The sequence below is a fragment of the Oryctolagus cuniculus genome, chromosome 17 (genome assembly GCF_051225735.1).
Source record: "Oryctolagus cuniculus isolate XC-2025 breed Fujian yellow rabbit chromosome 17, ASM5122573v1, whole genome shotgun sequence".
In the NCBI taxonomy this organism is placed as follows: domain Eukaryota; kingdom Metazoa; phylum Chordata; class Mammalia; order Lagomorpha; family Leporidae; genus Oryctolagus; species Oryctolagus cuniculus.
Window position 1 is genome coordinate 52,998,850 of NC_142883.1, and position 18,296 is coordinate 53,017,145.

Here is an 18,296-nt window from a genome sequence, read left to right on the forward strand (position 1 = left end):
TTTGTTGTTGATTTTATTCAAAACACTTCAGTGTTTAGGTGCCAATCGTGACATTGGCTATGGGTTTCAAACACATACTTCTGTAGGACACTAAGAAATGAGCGTCTCGTTAGCCCGATGACGCCTCGTCTCCGACACAGGGAGGACGGTTACTCTTCCCAGCTCATTCCTTGTACCGGACATGCCTCTGCGGTCCTCGGGCACTTTCCCTGCCCTCACCTCCTCGGCCGAGGACTGCAGATGCGACATGGCTCTGGTTGGAGGGAACCCTGCTGCATCCATGTCAAAGATGGACATGCGCCAAAGCCTGACTGTTGAGCTCCTGAGAAGGGAGATGACCGGTCTGATAGTCTCTACTGTAAAATGGAATAGCATTTCAAGAAGCTTGTGGAAAATGTGTATCGTGCAAACAACCATATGTGGATTTCAAAATTTGCACCAAAATAACTTCTCTTTTAACTCTGTTTTCCTAGGAATTTGCCAAAGTACCCTCACAGTTCTTAATGCATGGGGTTGTTATTGAAATAACAGTAAAGTACATAAGTAGTATTCGTAAACATTACCCATGACCATTCACCCAGTACACTTGAGGTCAAATAATGCCTAAGAGACTACAGGAACAGTGTTAGTATCATGGTTAAGAACATGGATTATGGAGTCAAAGTGATCTTTCTGGATTCAGATCCTTCTACCATTCCCTGGCTGTATGGCCTTGGTCTCTCAGACAAGTGTAAACTGATGTCTCAGAGAGCCAAAAGGAAAGAAAGTCACTTTGGAGGACTGAGACAATGCATTTAAAGAGTCCAGCACTGTGTCCAGCCAGCAGGCTCTCAACAAATGGCAGCTGTGGTAGCCACAGCTATGAGGATGATGACAAAGATGTTAAATAAAAAAAGAACAACCCTTTGAGTTTAATTGGAAGGAGGTGACAGACTCAAAGAATTATAATTCTTGGAAAAAGAGAAAAAAATGAAATAAAACAACAGGAAATGGTGCACCTGTCCCAGATGGAAACAGGGGAATGCAAGCAACTTAAATAAAAGTAAAGGGGGTTTAAAGAGCCAGAGAGGATGGGGGCCCGTGCTGTGACATAGCGGGTAAAGCTGCCCCCAGCAGTGCCAGCATCCCATATGAACACCGGTTTGAGTTCTGGCTGTTCCACTTCCAATCCAGCTCTCTACTGTGGCCTGGGAAAGCAGTGGAAGATTGGCCAAGTCCTTTGCCCCCTGCACCCACATGGGAGACCCAGAAGAAGCTCCTGGCTCCTGGCTTCGGATCAGCACAGCTCTGGTCGTTGCGGCCCACTGGGGAGTGAACCAGCAGATGGAAGACTTCTCTCTCTCTCTCTCTCCCTCCCTCCCTTCCCCTTCTGTGTAACTCTTTCAAATAAATAAATTAATTAAAAAAAAAAAAAGGCAGAAAGTAAAGGGGGGAAGAGCTTGGCAGGCTTCACTTGAAGAAAATAAGGAGACTCCTCAGAGAAGCCAACAGCAGGGAAGACAAAGTGATGCCGGCCCCATTTCCACCAACGAGACGTAGGATGGAACAGTGTTACACCCTCCGGGGCAGGCTGCTCACGGCTGCCTGTGACAGAGCAGGGCTACAGTCCCACTGTCACATGCTTTTGGAGAAGCCTGTCCTGTCACAGAGTGCGGGGGAAGCACGAAGTCGGAGCCTCCTGGTCGGGTCACTGGCTCCTCAGAGGCGTGCGCAAGCCAATAGAGCAAGAATGTGAAGGAGCAGTGAAGCGGATCAGCAATACGTGACGGATGCTGGGGTCCTTCTCGGAACCCCTCCCGGACCCCGGGAATTTCCCCACGGAGGAAACCCTGGCCCAGACCCTCACTGGTTTTCCTTATGTTCTGTATTCTCCTGGAACTTATCACACCCAATTCAATCCAGCTTCAAATCACTCTCAGCTGGAAGGTCTTGTTTTAGAGAACCTCAAGTTGAAAAACACCATATACATGGGATTCTCTCTCTCTGTCTTTCTAATTCTCTAATTCTCTAATTCTCTCTCTCTCTCTCTCTCTCTCTCTCACACACACACACACACACACACACACGATGGTTTCCTATGTCTCAAAATGATTCCCTTAGAAAGCAGATCCCTAGGAAGAGCAGGCAACTGTATGATCAAGATAGACTTGGGTCCAGTCTGCCTCTGTCACACTGACACTAGGTGGTATCAGCTCTGGGATGATGAGATACGTAATGGGAATCCCAGGATGCTGCAATAACTGACAGAGACCACAAGGCAAAGTTGCCAAGTTCCCTTTGCTAATTGCACCCAGAACATCTAAAACTTCTATTTACAAACTGATTTGCAGATTTCTTTCTCTCCTATAACACTGTTCTCACTGAAAGTGAGAGACCGCTACAGCAATCCAGTAATTCCAAGTTCCACAATCTGCAGACATCTAGAACAGTCATCAGAAAAGCAAATCGGGTTCTAGAGAAGTTGATCGCCTGACTCACAGTCCTACAGCTCACGGCAGAGTTTGGACAAAAGGAACACTGGACTTCTGAACACACGATGGTTGTTAACCATACCCTCGGCTGCCACGGGGAGATGAAGCCCCTGCAATGCAAAAGCAGGACCTGGCCTCTTGTCTTTCCCCCTTAGCACAGGTGTCCTTGCCTGTCCTTTAGGATGAGCCACTTATCAAAAGGAATTCACTGAATGAGGAAGTGCTACAGCTGGCCCTACAAGGTTGTCATCACTGGACTTAAGAAGTCATTTGCAGCCGGCCCGGCGGCTCACTTGGCTAATCTTCCGCCTGTGGCACCAGCACCCCAGGTTCTAGTCCTGGTCGGGGTGCTGGATTCTGTCCCAGTTGCTCCTCTTCCAGTCCAGCTCTCTGCTGTGGCCCTGGAGGGCAGTGGAGGATGGCCCAAGTGCTTGGGCCCTGCACCCACATGGGAGACCCGGAGTAAGCACCTGGCTCCGAGCTTTGGATCGGTGCAGCTCCGGCTGTTGCGGCTATTTGGAGGGTGAACCAAAGGAAGGAAGACCTTTCTCTGTCTTTCTCTAACTGCCTGTCCAAAAAAAAAAGTCATTTGCTTCTCCAATAAAAAAAAAAACCCTGTAGGCCAGTGTTGTCTGGAGGGATTTGTTTAGGGGAATTCTAATATGGGGCAGAAGGTGAGCAGTGAGCACTGGGAGAGGGGGGGCAGTGAGCACTGGGACGGGGGGGCAGTGAGCACTGGGAGAGGGGGAGCAGTGAGCACTGGGGGGCAGTGAGCACTGGGGGGGCAGGCAGTGGGCACTGGGAGATAAGGGACAGTGAGCACTGGGAGGGGGGGCAGGAGTACTGGGAGAGGAGGGGCTTCACAGCTAAGCAGGGGGCTTGGCAGGGGGTACTCACATGCCCAGCTTGGGTAGGCAGCACAGGCCTTTATGGTATGCTGTTCAAAGAGGCAGCCAGAATACAGATTTGGAGTTCATACTTCTTGAGTAAAAGTAAATTACAGAGAAAGTGTCAAAAAATTTAAAGAAAGTCATCAAACTACGTATCTTTTTAAATTCGCTTCTGCATCTTTGTGATACTATATAAACATGGATACTTAGTAAAATACTGGATAAAGCTGGCTAAACAGGGATTCTCACCAAGAAACTTAATGAGCTGGGCAGTGTACCAAGTTTCAGAAGACCCAGCTACACACTCTCAAGTACTCCGTTTGGTGGAGCCTCACCGCCCCTCACAACAGATTCTCACTGTCTCCTTAAGTCCACAGCACATACACTGTTCAAGCTATCCTATTTCTCAGGTTACAATGTGACTCTGTTATAGATATGAACATGAAAGGCTGCCATTAATTATCATAAATCATGTATTTAAAATTAAGGAAATATGGTGAGAGTGAGACAGTGGGGTGTTTACTGGGAGGACAGGAGAAGGAACAAATTACACAGAAAAACCCCCCAACAGTCAGCTGCCACATCATCCCTCCACAGCCACACTGGTGCAACAAGACTGACCCTTAGCACCGGGAAGTGGGAGCGCAGCGAGCCATCAGCGGCAAGAAGCCCACTGAGACCCTAAACTCCCCCGTCCCGCCCATGTTTGGTAGGGTTAGTATATAAGCCTTTCATTGCAGGCCAGATCACAAGTTGCTCAACACTGACATCCACGTGGAAATAACCTGAACTTTCCTTTGCTAGCATGTATACTCTCTGTGAATTCCCAGACTCCCAGCTACTGCATCCAAGTTGGTAAAGGTTTCCTCCCAACACAAACAAGAAGATGGACTGACAGAAGGACAAACGGTTGATAGAAAAACAGCAAAACAGCAAGGATACAAATCCATGTAGGGGGTCACCACAAACTTCTTTCAACTTTGCTTTCTGAAAACAGTCATAGTAAAAGCTTGGAAAGAGTTAACAAGGACAAACCAGACGGAAGAGAATAAACGGTACTCGATGATACTTTGTGCCCAAGAAGAGATAACCCAGCTGCTGGAAGACTTAACTCCAAGCCTACTAGCTGATGACAAACTTCAGACTAAGATGACACGGACCATGTCCTCACAAGTGCTCGTGTCTGGAACGGTCGGTCTGGGTAACAGTAAGCTGGAGCTCCCTAACCTTTCATCCATCGAAGCAGCCACTCCCTCCCTCAAGGTTTCCCACCTGCAGACTCCCAGGAGTCTCTTCAAAAACGCTCATCTGAGCTCCCAAGATGCCAAGGTCTAAGAGGAGATGTCTGAGTCCTGCACCTCTTGCTGGGCTAGATGTGGGACTTGACTCTCCACGTTAATGCAGTCCCGCAGTCTCAGCTAACAGTTCATGGACTGATGCTAACGGTTGAGTCGCAGACTGAATCCAACTGTGGCAGGTGAAGGCAGGGCTTTTTGGGAAGTGAGTGGATTGGATGGGACGGGACTGGTAGGGTGGAGCCCCGGGATTGCATCACGATGGCTTTGTAGGAAGGTCACAGAGAGGGAGAGGACTCTACTTGTGCCTCTCTTCCTGGCTTATTGTGTGTGCCTTCCCTTGTAGCTGTGATAGCACAGCCAGACTCCACAGGATGCCAGACTCGTGGGGATGCCCAATTTCGAACTGTGGAACCTCCAAACCAGAAGCCACAGTCAACCCTCATCCCTCCTTAATTACTCCTCTCAGGTATTTTAGTTTAAGTAGTGGAAGACTGGCTGATACAGTTCCATTCCCACAGCATCATGGGAGATCAATCATAGTGACGCCCTCCACTCCCCCAACACTGTTGCATGCCTCACTTTATAGGGTTTCCCACAACAACTCTGCTTTGGCTATGTGTGGCTTGGGAACTGGACGGCAGCAAATGTGACACAGAGAACCTGGACAAGTAAAAGCCACATTAAAAGGCAGGGCTAGTCCGCTGGAGAACCAGAGGACGTGAAGAAGCAAGGGCACCTCAGCTGACAGGTGGCCAGCTGCCCCTCAGCTAACCATGGGGGCAGGAGCAAGCCCTGAGTGAGACAGCTGAGCCTGGCCTGTTACAACACAACCACCTGGCTGAGCCCAACTCAACGGCTGGGAAACCTGCGGAATCACGCTCTTTTGAGCCACCAAGTGTCAAGGTGGTGTGATGTTTAGAAAGAGCTACTTTATGTAACTCCTCAGGCTAAAATACATCAACAGAGGGGCCAGCACTGTGGCACAGAAAGTTAAGAATCTGCCTGCAGCGCTGGCATCCCATATGGGAGCTGGTTCAAGTTCTGGCTATTCCATTTCCTATCCAGCTCCCTGCTAATAGCCTGGGAAAGCAGTGGAAAATGGTCCAAGTGCTTTGGCCTCTGCACCCACGTGGGAGTCCTGGAAGAAGCTCCTGACTCCTGGCTTCAGACTGGCCCAGCTACAGCAGTTGTACCCATCTGGGGAGTGAACCAGTGAATGAAAGACCCCTTTCTGCCTCTCCTTCTCTCTCTCTGTAACTCTGTCTCTCAAATAAAAATTTTTTTTTTCTTTTTTGACAGGCAGAGTTAGAGAGAGAGAGACAGAGAGAAAGGTCTTCCTTTTCCATTGGTTCACCCCCCAAATGGCCGCTACGGCTGCCGCACTGTGCCAATCCGAAGCCCGGAGCCATGTGCCTCCTCCTGATCTCCCATGCAAGTGCAGGGCCCAAGCACTTGGGCCATCCTCCACTGCCTTCCTGGGCCACAGCAGAGAGCTGGAATGGAAGAGGAGCAACCAAGACAGATTCTGGCACCCCAACCGGGACTAGAACCCGGGGTGCCGGCGCCACAGGCAGAGGATTAGCCAAGTGAGCCGTGGCACCGGCCATTAAATGTCTTTTAAAAATATCAGAAAAAAATTCATACAACAAAGCAACTTGGGGAAGACAAACAGGAAGATGAGGTGGGAAGAGATGAGCTGGAAGATTTTCCCACAGTTTCTGCCTCTAGTCCTGCATTGTAACTCCACATCTTTACATGTCAGTTTGCCCACTTTCCCATAATGCATCTGTATTTAATCGAGGACCAGGAAGGAGGAGATGCCATTAGGGCCACATGGAAGCTGGTGCCTTGAAACTCTCAGAGAGCCTCCTGCACAGTAACCCTGGCCAAACTCCAGCCAGCTTGTATACTGAATTAGGGGCCTGTTGTATGTGGGGGCAGCCCTTTTGCCTCTGGCTTCTTGCCCTTGTTGTTGGTTCCTCTCTGGCCTCCTCCCACACCCTCTCCTCCTAGGCAACTCTCTGGCGCACATATGGAGGCACTTTTCATGTGGGGTGCTCCACACTCACGCGTGAATGTTCACTCACTTTTAAATAAATCCTGCTCTCACGTGTGCACTTAACTTATGCCTCTGCTTTGAACTCTTACCTCAGTGCGGGCAAGAACTAGGAATAAAGACAGATACACATCCCCATAATTAAAACAGATGAACCCTCCTCTCCTCAAATCTCAGATCCTGCCCCTCCCTTCTCATCAGACACCACCTTTTACCTCACAGAAAAGGGCAACCCCACACTAAGAACTTTCTCAACACCCAGCTCTCACCCTACTTACCTGCATCGGCACTCGGCTGCCCCCGTGGCTGTCACTGCGGACCAGGCGCACCTCCCTCCCACTCCCTCACTGTACTCTGGGTCCCACCACCACCCTCGCTCTCTCAGTCCTTTCTTCCTGCTCCCAGCCAGCAGCTCCCCTACCACTCTCTCATCCATATTTCATCACCACATTAAAAATACCTCCAAAAGCAACAAAAATCCTGTTGATGTCTGATCCATTACTCAACTAATTATTTGTTTCATTTTCAAGTTGTTTGAAAGCAGTAGGTCTGTACTTCATTTTTGTTTTAACTTTTCCACCTCACATCATTTCTCAGCTTCATCTGTTTTTTTTTTTTTTTTTGTTTGTTTTGTTTTGTTTTGTTTTTTGACAGGCAGAGTGGACAGTGAGAGAGACAGAAAGAGAGAAAGGTCTTCCTTTGCCGTTGGTTCACCCTCCAATGGCTGCCACAGCTGGCGCGCGCGCTGCAGCCGGCGCACCACGCTGATCCGAAGGCAGGAGCCAGGTACTTATCCTGGTCTCCCATGGGGTGCAGGGCCCAAGCACTTGGGCCATCCTCCACTGCACTCCCGGGCCACAGCAAAGAGCTGGCCTGGAAGAGGGGCAACCGGGACAGAATCTGGCGCCCCGACCGGGACTAGAACCCGGTGTGCTGGCATCGCAAGGCGGAGGATTAGCCTAGTGAGCCGCGGCGCCGGCCATCCATCTGGTTTGCATCACCTCTCCATCCCCTCAGTCTACTCCACCACCCTCCATTCCCAGTGCACATTTCTGAATCGATCTGTCCATTGCAGTGGCATTTGATAATGCTGACCACTCCCTCTTTCTGGAAAGTTCTCTCTATCCCTGGCTACTGTGTCCCCACCCCTCTAACTTCCTCAAGCTTGCACCTTGGGTTGTTGGAACCTTCTTCAAAGCTCTTCATCCTCTGGTGGATCTTGCATTTTGGTGGTGCTCATGACTCACACCCCTAATGCAAAGTGTCGCTCACCAGCACGGCTTCCGTTACCAGCCATCTTGTTCACACCGAAGATGCGCACTCCTAGCACTGATCTCTTTCTCCTGGGCTCCACCAGCACGTATCCAAGAGCCTAATGGACAGCTCCAGTGAGATGAGCCACAGGCACCCCCAGTGCAATGTATTCTAAACCAAATTCCTTATTCCCTACTCAAACCTGTTGCTCTCAAGTTAGGAGATCCCTGACTTCATCAACGACCCCTACTTCAGTTCCTTTGTCTTAGGCATGGCAATCACCGAGTCCTGCTAAGCCTGTCTCCTCAAGTGAACGCCACTGTTCTTGGGGTTCACACCCACTTCCCCACCTGCAGTCCCCAGCAGCAACCCTGCCTCCTGACTGGCCTTCCTGTCTCAACTCTCTCTTCAGCCCGTTGTCCACCTGGTGGCCAAAGTGATCTTCATACTGTGCAAACTGAATCAGCGTCCAGTCATTAATATTGTGTTAGTGAGCTGTGGCTCTCCCTTATACTTATATATTGAGAAGAGACAAAGAAATGTCCAGAGAGTCTACACTTAGACATACAAACTAAATAAGTCAATTTCAAAGATTAGCATTATAAACTGTGCAAAAACCCCACTGCAACAACCAAACAGTAACACCAAATGGAAAGAGCTTACATCACCTTAGCCTTAGCACAAGGCTTCCAACAGACTCTTAAAAATTACTGCTCTATTTCCCCCTCCCCCCACACAAAAGTCATTTTCTACTTTCTGACAAAAATCAAAAATAAGTCTGAACATTCAGCATTTACTTACGTGCAAAGAATGGACTGGTCCTCACGATCTATAAAACAGAACAAAACAAACAAAAAAAGAAAGTGACCATTTGCCTGGTTGTAAAACATTTGCTATCATAAAGTTGCCTATAAGCTTACAAAACAACCTGTAAGATATTATGAAGTCTCCAAAGCTATTAAGTCATCGTAAATCTAATCCAGTTTGCTCCATGGCTCCTGGTAGGCCAGATTCACTGAGGCAAACAACAATCCAGGCTGAGCCCGCATCATAAACTGGGAATTCTCAAAGCATGCTGCATATCTGCCTGGAGCTCTGCCCTGGCCGCATCACCCTCAGGGGCACAGGGCTTGGAAACTCCCCTTTAAATGAGCCCCCTCCCCAGGTGACGGTGATGCCTGGCCAGGTATGGCTACAAGAATACGCACAACCAGACAGGAACTGTTATTAATCTCATCTCAGAGGACGGAAAAAAGCACCAAGAATGCTGAGTGAAGACGGCTGAGTTAAGATAAACATCTGCATGAAGTTCAACCACTGTTTTGAGTAAAAACACAATAAATCAGTGATAAAAGCACACATGGCTTAGCAGCAGCTGCATGTTTTGAAGGGATTTAATGATTCAGCTAAGTTTTTCAAATGAAAAGGTAAACTCTGAACCCATTTCCAACCCACAGACACAACGGTCAGTGTGGGATGTATGATCTCTGGTCACTTGTGAGCACTATTATCCCCATTTGAAGAAGACAAAATGTTCCCAGGGGAGTGGGGTTTTCCTCCTGAGACACACAGGTACTATGAAGGGGCAAGCCTGCCGGGATGACAGCCCTGGCCCGGCCGCGGTCTCCATACTACCAAGCGTGCCTGCCACAGGTCACAGGGCCCGGCCTGGGAACTTTTCTGTGTCCTGCTAGGCTGCGCTTGCTCCTCTGGTGGACGCCAGCCGGCTCCCAAGGAGGACCTCATGGTAGTTCAGGTGCAAACAACTTTCACAAAAGAGAAAAAAATAGCACATTCCTTATGTTACCCTCTTCTTACATAATATAATTAAACACGTCTGCCTATTTATTCTATGCACAAACTGACTTGTACAAGGAGCCTGGCTCACAACCGTGGCGCTGTCCTGCCACAGTTGAGGTGACGAGGTGACATCAGCCTCCTTTATCCCTCGACTTTTCCCAGAGGGCATAAGGAGCCCCTGTTCAGACAGGCTCTTCTGAGGCCCACACTGAGTCACACATCTGCACAGCCCTTCACATCCTATGGGGAAACCTTCTTGGAAACCCTCAAATTTCACAAGGCTTCCTTCTTTTAAGCACATTTTGCAATTAGACAAAAAAAGTCTGTAGTGGACTGCCTCCTAAGAAGTACTGCTTGAGACCCAAGGTTGTCCCACTGCTTTATTCCCGGCATTCACAGCCTTAGCCACAGCCAGCTTGCAATAAAGACCTTATGCGAGAAACCCAGGGCTGGGTACAGCAGGCTGGGCCCTGGCCAAGACGGCTCCAGTTCCAGCGCTGCCACAGACTACGTGCCTCTAAATGAGGCATTTATTCCTTGCTGGTTCTTCACCTATAAAACCATGATATGAGTATGAGTCAGGTGGTCTGGTGCAGCAGTTAGCTCACTGCTGGGGATGCCCATATCCCACATCAGAGTATCCAGTTTTGCTCTTGATTCCAGCTTCCTGCTGAGGTCCAGTCCACCTTGGGAGGCAGTACGTGATGGCTCAAGTCCTTGACTCCCACATGGGAAATCTAGATTAAGTTCTTGACTCTTAAATGCCCAGCTGCTATGGGCATTTGAAGAGTGAAGGGGTTGAGGGAAACTTTATCTCTTGGGTAACTAAAAATATGTAACATAACCATGGGCAGACATTGTGGTACAGTGGGTTAGGCCAGTGTTTAGGATGCCTGTGAACCATGCTGAGAGCCAGTTCCCACCCAGCTCCCTGCTAATGCGTCTGGGAAGCAGCAGATGATGGCTCAAATATTTGAGTTTTTGACACCCATGTGGGAGACCCAGATGGAGTTCCTGAGTCCTGGCATCAGCTTGGCCCAGCCTCGGCGCTTGTGGCATTTGGGGAATAAACGAGCATACGGAAGATCTCCATCTCTCTGTCGCTCAGCCTTTCAAAGTAAGTAAATTTTTGAAAGTAATAAGCTTTTAAAAACCCACAAACCAGCAGGATTTTACAAAGTTTTTGCTTATTTACTTCAATGTGAACCTTCAGACTCCTAAACTCTCCTGGTCTGAACAATTCCTATAGAATTCCACTACACCAACTTTTTATGGCTTTTCTGAACTGGTCTGTACAATTAAAGAAATCAAAACACACAAAATGAACTCCAATTAAATTGCCCCCTAATTAATTCAGAACAGCTTGCTCCTTACATCTGTGCACACTGTTATCACTGTCTGGAAGCTGAGACCTGCACAATGATCCACCCCGCCACGAGCCCTGCCCTCCCTTCCCCAGTCACCACCACCAGCTCTCCTGGCAGATCCCATCTATTTTGCTATTTGTCTGATCTTGCACTAACTCTGGCCTCAGGATCTTTATCATTACAAAAGGGGGATGGGCCTGTCAACCTGCAGGACTCTCCCCAGCTCTGCAACAGAACCCTCCTTCCACTTCACAGACAATAGTTCACAATGACCTTTATACTCTAAGGACCTACACATGTAACCAGACAGAGCCTTACAGTGACAGTTAAAGGGAAAAACAGATTACTTTCAAAAATGCAACTAGCACTCTAGAGTGGTGATTCAGGGCCGGCAATGCAGTGCAGCAGGTTAAGTCACTGCTTGCAATGCTGGCATCCCATATGGGTTCTGGTTCAAGTCTCAGCTGCTCTATTTCTGATCCAGTTCCCTGCTAATATGCCTCAGAAAACCAGCAGAGGATGGCCCAAGTGCACAGACCCCTGCCACATACATGGGAGACCCAGAAGAAGCTCCTGGCTCGCGGCTTCAGTTGGCCCAGTCCTGGCTGTTGTAGACATTTGGAGAGTGAACCAGCAGATGGAAGACCTCTCTCTCTGTCTCTCCCTCTCTCTGCTTGTGGCTTTGCCTTTCAAATAAATAAATAAATCTTAAAATAAAGAAAGAAGTGGGGGGCTGGCGCTGTGGCATAGTGGATTAAACCTCTGCCTGCAGAGCCGGCTTCCCATACGGGTGTGGCTAAAGTCATGGCAGCTCCACTTCCAATCCAATTCCCTGCTAATAATGTGCCTGGGAAAGCAGAAGATAGCCCAAGTCCTTGGGCCCCTGTACCCATGTGGGAGATCCAGAAGAAGCCCCTGGCTCCTGGCTTTGGATTGGCACGGCCAATTGGGGAGTGAACCGGCAAATGGAAGACCTCCCTCTCTCTCTCTCTCTCTCTGCCCCTTCTTCACTCTCTAACTCTTTCAAATAAATAAATAAATCTTTTTTTTTAAAAAAAAGACAAACCATTGAAGCTCACTCAAGAAGGGGCAGTAACATCCATCACTCCACATCTATTTAAGAATTTGGGTTTGTAATTACAAATCTTGCTGTAAAAAAAACACAGCCTCACTGGTAAATTCCACAAAACATTTAAGGAAGAAGTAACACCAACACTCTACAGAATCTTCTAGAAACTGAAGAGGAAGGAACATTTCCCAATTCACTCTATGAGAGAAGCCTTACCCTGATGCCAAAACTGGAAGAAAAAAAAAGACAAAAGGAGAAAATGACATAAAATGTCTCTCGTAAAAAAGGCACAAAAATGTTAGCAAAATGTTAGCAAATAAAATCCAGTGATATATACACACACACAAAAAAGGATACAAATAATGAGCAAGTGGTATTAATTCTGTGATGGCAAGGCTAACTTAACAACCAAAAGGCAAACAATCTAATTCAATAAAGTAAAGAAAAAGAAACCATATCACTGAATAGAGGTTAAAAAAAAAAAAAAACATTTGACAAAACTGAATATCCATTCATCCAAAAAAAAATTACCAGGGCCAGTGTTGCGGCATGCGAAGCTACTGCCTGCAGCAACGGCATCCCACATGGGCAGTGGTTTGAGTCCCAGCTGCTCCACTTCCAATCCAGCTCCCTGCTAGTGCACCTAGAAAGCAGCAGAAGCTGGCCCAAGTGCTTGGGCCCCTGCACCCACATGGGAGACCAAGATGAAGCTCCTGGCTTCGGCTTTGCTCTGCCCTGACTATTGTAGCCATCTGCAGAGTGAACTAGCAAACAGAAGATCTCTCTCTTTCTGCCTCTCCTTCTCTCTCTAATGTGGCCTTTCAAGTGAATAAATACATCTTTAAAAAAAATTTCAACAAGCTAAGGATAAAAGGGAACTTCAACCTGATAAAATGTATCCACACACAAAAAAATCCTATCATTAATATCATCTTCAATGGTGAACATCGAATGCTACACTCAGGAACAAGGCAAGGACATCTGTGCGCCACACTCTTAAGGAACAAGGATGCAAGGAAACGAACTTCAAAGCACAGGCTGCAAAGGAGGAAATAACAATGTCTCTATCTGTGGAAGACATGGTTGTCTAGACAGACTATCCCACAATGGATGCACAAAGAGGAAAAAAACCTTCCCGAATAAGTGAATTTAGCAAAGTCACAAGAAATGCCAATACATATGGTTTTATAAATCCTACTTCTGAATATTAATAGTGAAGAATTGGACACTGACTCTTCAAGAGATCCACTTAAAACTAAAAAACATAAATGCCTTGTTATAGTAATACTTGGTCATAAATCTAACAACACAGTCTAATAAGATCTGTTTATAGAAAACTATAAAATACCAATAAAAGAAATTTAAAAAGACCTAAAGTCACAAATAGTATTCATGGACTGGAAGACTCAACATTTGTCAACTCCCAACCTGATCTACAGACTCAACACAGTCCAATCAAAATGTCAGCAGGGATCTTCTGTATATTAAGATAATCGAAAATGAATCTTGATGTGAATGGAAGGGGAGAGGGAATGGGAAAGGGGAGGGTAGTGGGTGGGAGGGATGGTATGTGGGGGAAGCCATTGTAATCCATAAATCGTACTTTGGAAATTTATATTCATTAAATAAAAGTTAAAAAAAAATGTCAGCAGGGTTATTTTGGAGAGATTAATAGACTGAATTCTAAATTTCATATATAATGAAAGACAAAGGAACTAGAATAGACAAAACAATTTTTTTTTTAAAGATTTATTTATTTTGAAAGACAGAGTTACAGAGAGAAGTAGAGACAGAGAGAGAAGTCTTCCATCTGCTGGTTCACTCCCCAGATGGCTGCAACGGCCAGAGCTGCGTCGATCCGAAGCCAGGAGCTTCTTCTGGGTCTCCCACATGGGTGCAGGGGCCCAAGGACTTGGGCCATCCTCCACTGCTATCCCAGGCCATACCAGAGAGCTGGATTGGAAGAGTAGCAGCTGGGACTAGAACCAGCGCCCATATGGGATGCTGGTGCTTCAGGCCAGGGCGTTAACCCACTGTGCCACATCGCCGGCCCCAACAAAACAATTCTTAAAAACCATCTGTTTTTTCTCTTTGGAAGGCAGAGCAACAGAGACAGAGGCAGATCTTCCACCTTTTGGATCACTCCCCAAATGCCTGCAACAACCCAGCACTGTGCCAGGATGAAGCAAAGAGCCCAGAACCCCATTCAGGTCTCCCACGTGGACAGCAGGGGCCCAAGCACTTCAGCATCACCTGGTGCCTCCCACCAGGATGCATAGCAGGAAGCTGGATCAAAAACCATCTCTGATATGGGAATGTGGCATCTTATATGATAGTTTAACCCGCTGGCCCACAATGCCTGTTCCAACAAAACAATTTTTAAAAAGAACAATAGTGGAAGGCTCACAGGATCTGATTTCAAGATTTACTATGAAGCTGTTAATCAAGCCAGTGTGATACTAGCACTAAGAGACAGAATAGACCTTTGGAATAGACCTTTGTTGATTTTCAACACAGCTGCAAAGGAAATTCACTGGAGAAATAATAAATGCCTATCAACAAACAGGGCTAGAACAACTGGATTTCTATAGGTAAAAGATGAACATCAATCCTACCCTTGGGTCACTTACAAAAATTAACTAAAAATGGATCACAGACTGGGAGTGAAAAAAAATTACTAAATACGGAACTTCTATTAAGATAAAGAACTGTCAAAACTCAACAAGAAAATAAACTACTCAATTTAAAAAAATTGATCAAAGATGGAGCTGGTGCTGGCATAGCAGGTTAAAGCTCCCACGCGGGTGCAGGGGCCCAAGGACTTGGCCCATCTTCCACTGCCTTTCCCAGGCCACAGCAGAGAGCTGGACCAGAAGTGGAGCAGCCAGGACTCGAACCAGTGCCCATATGGGATGCCAGCACTGCAGGCAGTGGCCTTACCCGCTACGCCACAGCACCGGCCCCCACCTACATTTTCAAAATGTACGTTTTGATATGTACTGGTCCTATCCTTAAGGAAGGGGTACCCGTGTCCGTTATGGTCAGGGGGCCACTCCCTCTGTCAGATGTCTTCCCAGCAGGCCGCTGAGCACTTGGCTACGAATGGCTCACTGATCTGATAACTGATGGCTGCAGAGCTTTCTTGAGCAGCTCCTGGGGGTTATCCTCCAGCGGCTGAGTTCCATGAGGAAGAAATACAACCAAGGAAAGGAGTCCACGAATGTGGAAGTGGAAGTGGAGGTGGAGGTGGACTAAAGGGCAATGAGCAGAGACTGGACAGAGGCTCCCAGAGCCACGTCTCCCAACCGCGAGGCGCTTTTCTAGGGACTGCAAGGAGGACGTGCAGTTCTGTCAAGTTAATAGAGCCAACTGCAAAACCACCCTGTCCTCACACCGGAAAATGACTAACCCCATGGAAAACAGAAAATCATATAAGAAAGGAAATGCAATCCCAAGACAAATAAACAATGTAAATACTGAATATTAAACAGCAAGAAATTGTTGGTTTAACTTCTGTGGGGAAAATGAGGGGAGGGTTTAGATAAGTAAAAATGCTTCTTTCTGGGGCCAGCACTGTGGCATAGTAGGCTAGGCCTCCACCTGTGGCACCAGCACCCCACATGGGCGCCGGTTTGAGTCCCAGCTGCTCCTCTTCCGATTCAGCTCTCTGCTATGGCCTGGGAAAGCAGTGGAAGATGATCCAAGTGCTTGGGCCCCTGGACCCGTGTGGGAGACCTGGAAGAAGCTCCTGGCTCCTGGTTTCTGACTGGCCCATCTCTGGCTGTTGCTACCATTTGGGGAGTGAACCAGCAGATGGTAGACCTTTCTGTCTCTCCCTCACTCTGTAACTCCACCTCTCAAATAAATAAATAAATAAAAACTTTTCTAAGAAATGCTTTTTCTGGGTTCAGTGTTGTATCACAGCAGGTTAAGCCACTGCCTGGGACACCAGTGAGTCCCGGCTACTCCATATCTGATCCAGCTCCCTGGGAAAGCAGCAGCAGATGGCCCAAGTGCTTGGGGCATCTGCTGCCCATGTGGGAGACCCGGATGGACTTCCAGGCTCCTGACTTTGGCCTAGCCCAGTCCTGTTATTGTGACCATTTTGGGAGTAAGCCAGCAGATAGATAATACCTGCCTGTCCCTCTCTCTCACTTGCAAATAAACAAATCTTTTTTTTTTTTTTTGGACAGGCAGAGTGGACAGTGAGAGAGAGAGAGACAGAGAGAAAGGTCTTGCTTTTGCCGCTGGTTCACCCTCCAATGGCCGTCACAGCCGGCGCGCGTGGCCGTTGCACCGCGCTGATCCGATGGCAGGAGTCAGGTACTTCTCCTGGTCTCCCATGGGGTGCAGGGCCCAAGCACTTGGGCCATCCTCCACTGCACTCCCTGGCCACAGCAGAGAGCTGGCCTGGAAGAGGGGCAACCGGGACAGAATCCGGCACCCCGACCGGGACTAGAACCCAGTGTGCCAGCGCCACAAGGCGGAGGATTAGCCTATTGAGCCACGGCGCAGGCCACAAATAAATCTTAAATATGCTTCTTTCGGGGGCTGGCACTACGGTTATGCTGGTTATGTGGTTACATGAGCACTGGATCTATTCGTGGCTGCTCCATTTCTGATCCAGCTCCCTGTTCATGTGCCTAGAAAAGGCAGCAGATGGCCCAAGCATTTGGGGCCCTGCATCCACACATAAGACCTGGATGAAGCTCTTGGCCCAGCCTTGGCTGTTGCAATCATTTGAGGAGTGAACCATCAGGAAGATCTGGCTTTCCCTTTCTCTAAAATACTGCCTTTTAAATAAATAAGCAATTTTTTTTTTAAAAAGTACTTCTTTCATAATTGGAAGTCTTTAGATAATAGAAGTAAAAAGATTGGCATGGACTTACTATTAAGTGGGCTCACATATTAAGAGAAACAGATGAACCATGGTTTTCTTTAAAGAGGGGATCCAGATTAGGTGGGGGTAGAACAGGTTCCTCCCATTTTTGCTTTTTCTTGCTCCCACCAATGCAAACCTTATTCAACTGTGTATTTTTTTTTTCAAAGATTTTATTGATTTATTTGAGAGGTAGAGTTACAGTGAGAGGGAGAGACAGAGAGAAAGGTCTTCCTTCTACTGGTTCACTCCCCAAATGGCTGCAACAGCCTGAGCTGTGCCGATCCGAAGCCAGGAGCCAGGTGCTTCTTCCTGGTCTCCCATGCGGGTGCAGGGCCCAAGCACTTGGGCCATCTTCCATTGCTTTCCCAGGCCACAGCAGAGCTGGATTGGAAGAGGAGCAGCCGGGACTAGAACCAGCGCCCATATGGGATGCTGGCGCTGCAGGCAGAGGATTAACCTACTGCGCCACAGCGCTGGCCCCTCCACTGTGCATTTTTTATAACTATATTCATTCAAATTTCTTTGACAAGTTGTGATCTTGAGGCTACTCATTTTATTCTGCATTATTTAATGGTTTAAACCCACAGGGATTACCTGGTCCTTATGATTTCACAGACAATAAATTATCAGAAAGTTATCCTTTATCGCCCAAGTAAAAGGCTTAACTCCTCTACAGACTATTGTTTACTAATAAAAATATTACAGCTATGAATTGTTTCTTAAAGTGGTTTTGCCACAACGCATGTATTTTTTATGTGTGGTATTTTGTTGTGGTTAACTTCTAAAGAACCTATAATGCATGCTGTGATCTCTCCTTTCACCAAAAAGCCAGACAGATGAATGATTAATAGCAAAAACAGCAAGAACTCATTAGGCTCACTGCCATGAACACTAACTCACTGGGAAATCTTTTTATTGTTAGCTAAGTATCTTGTCTCTTACGGCAGGGCTTGGAGCAGAGACCAAGTGATGTGTCAAGGAGTGAGATAAGGAGCGGAGAAGAAAGTAGCTGACAGTGATGAGGGGAGGGGAGGGCAGGAGAGGGGAGGGCAGCTTTTCCGAGGAGGTTGAGGGGCAGAGGCTGGGCAGAGGCTCAGCAGAGGCATGGCAAGTAAGGCCACCAGCCCCATCTCCCAGGGCAAGGGTTGGAGGGACGGCACAGTCTTCACCGAGTGGCCTCAAACCCCATATGCAGGGGAAAGGCCAGTT

General features: G+C 47.6%; 1 protein-coding gene across 22 annotated transcripts in view; it reads right to left on the reverse strand.

The window, feature by feature from the left end:
• MYH10 (myosin heavy chain 10) overlaps positions 1-18,296 on the reverse strand; it is a 139,899-nt gene that overhangs the window by 88,419 nt on the left and 33,184 nt on the right. For all 22 annotated transcript variants that reach the window (XM_089318338.1, XM_089318341.1, XM_089318339.1 and 19 more), the window contains one exon: positions 8,771-8,798. In XM_089318338.1, coding sequence (XP_089174464.1) covers positions 8,771-8,798 — 28 coding nt within the window. The remainder of the gene's footprint in view (positions 1-8,770; positions 8,799-18,296) is intronic.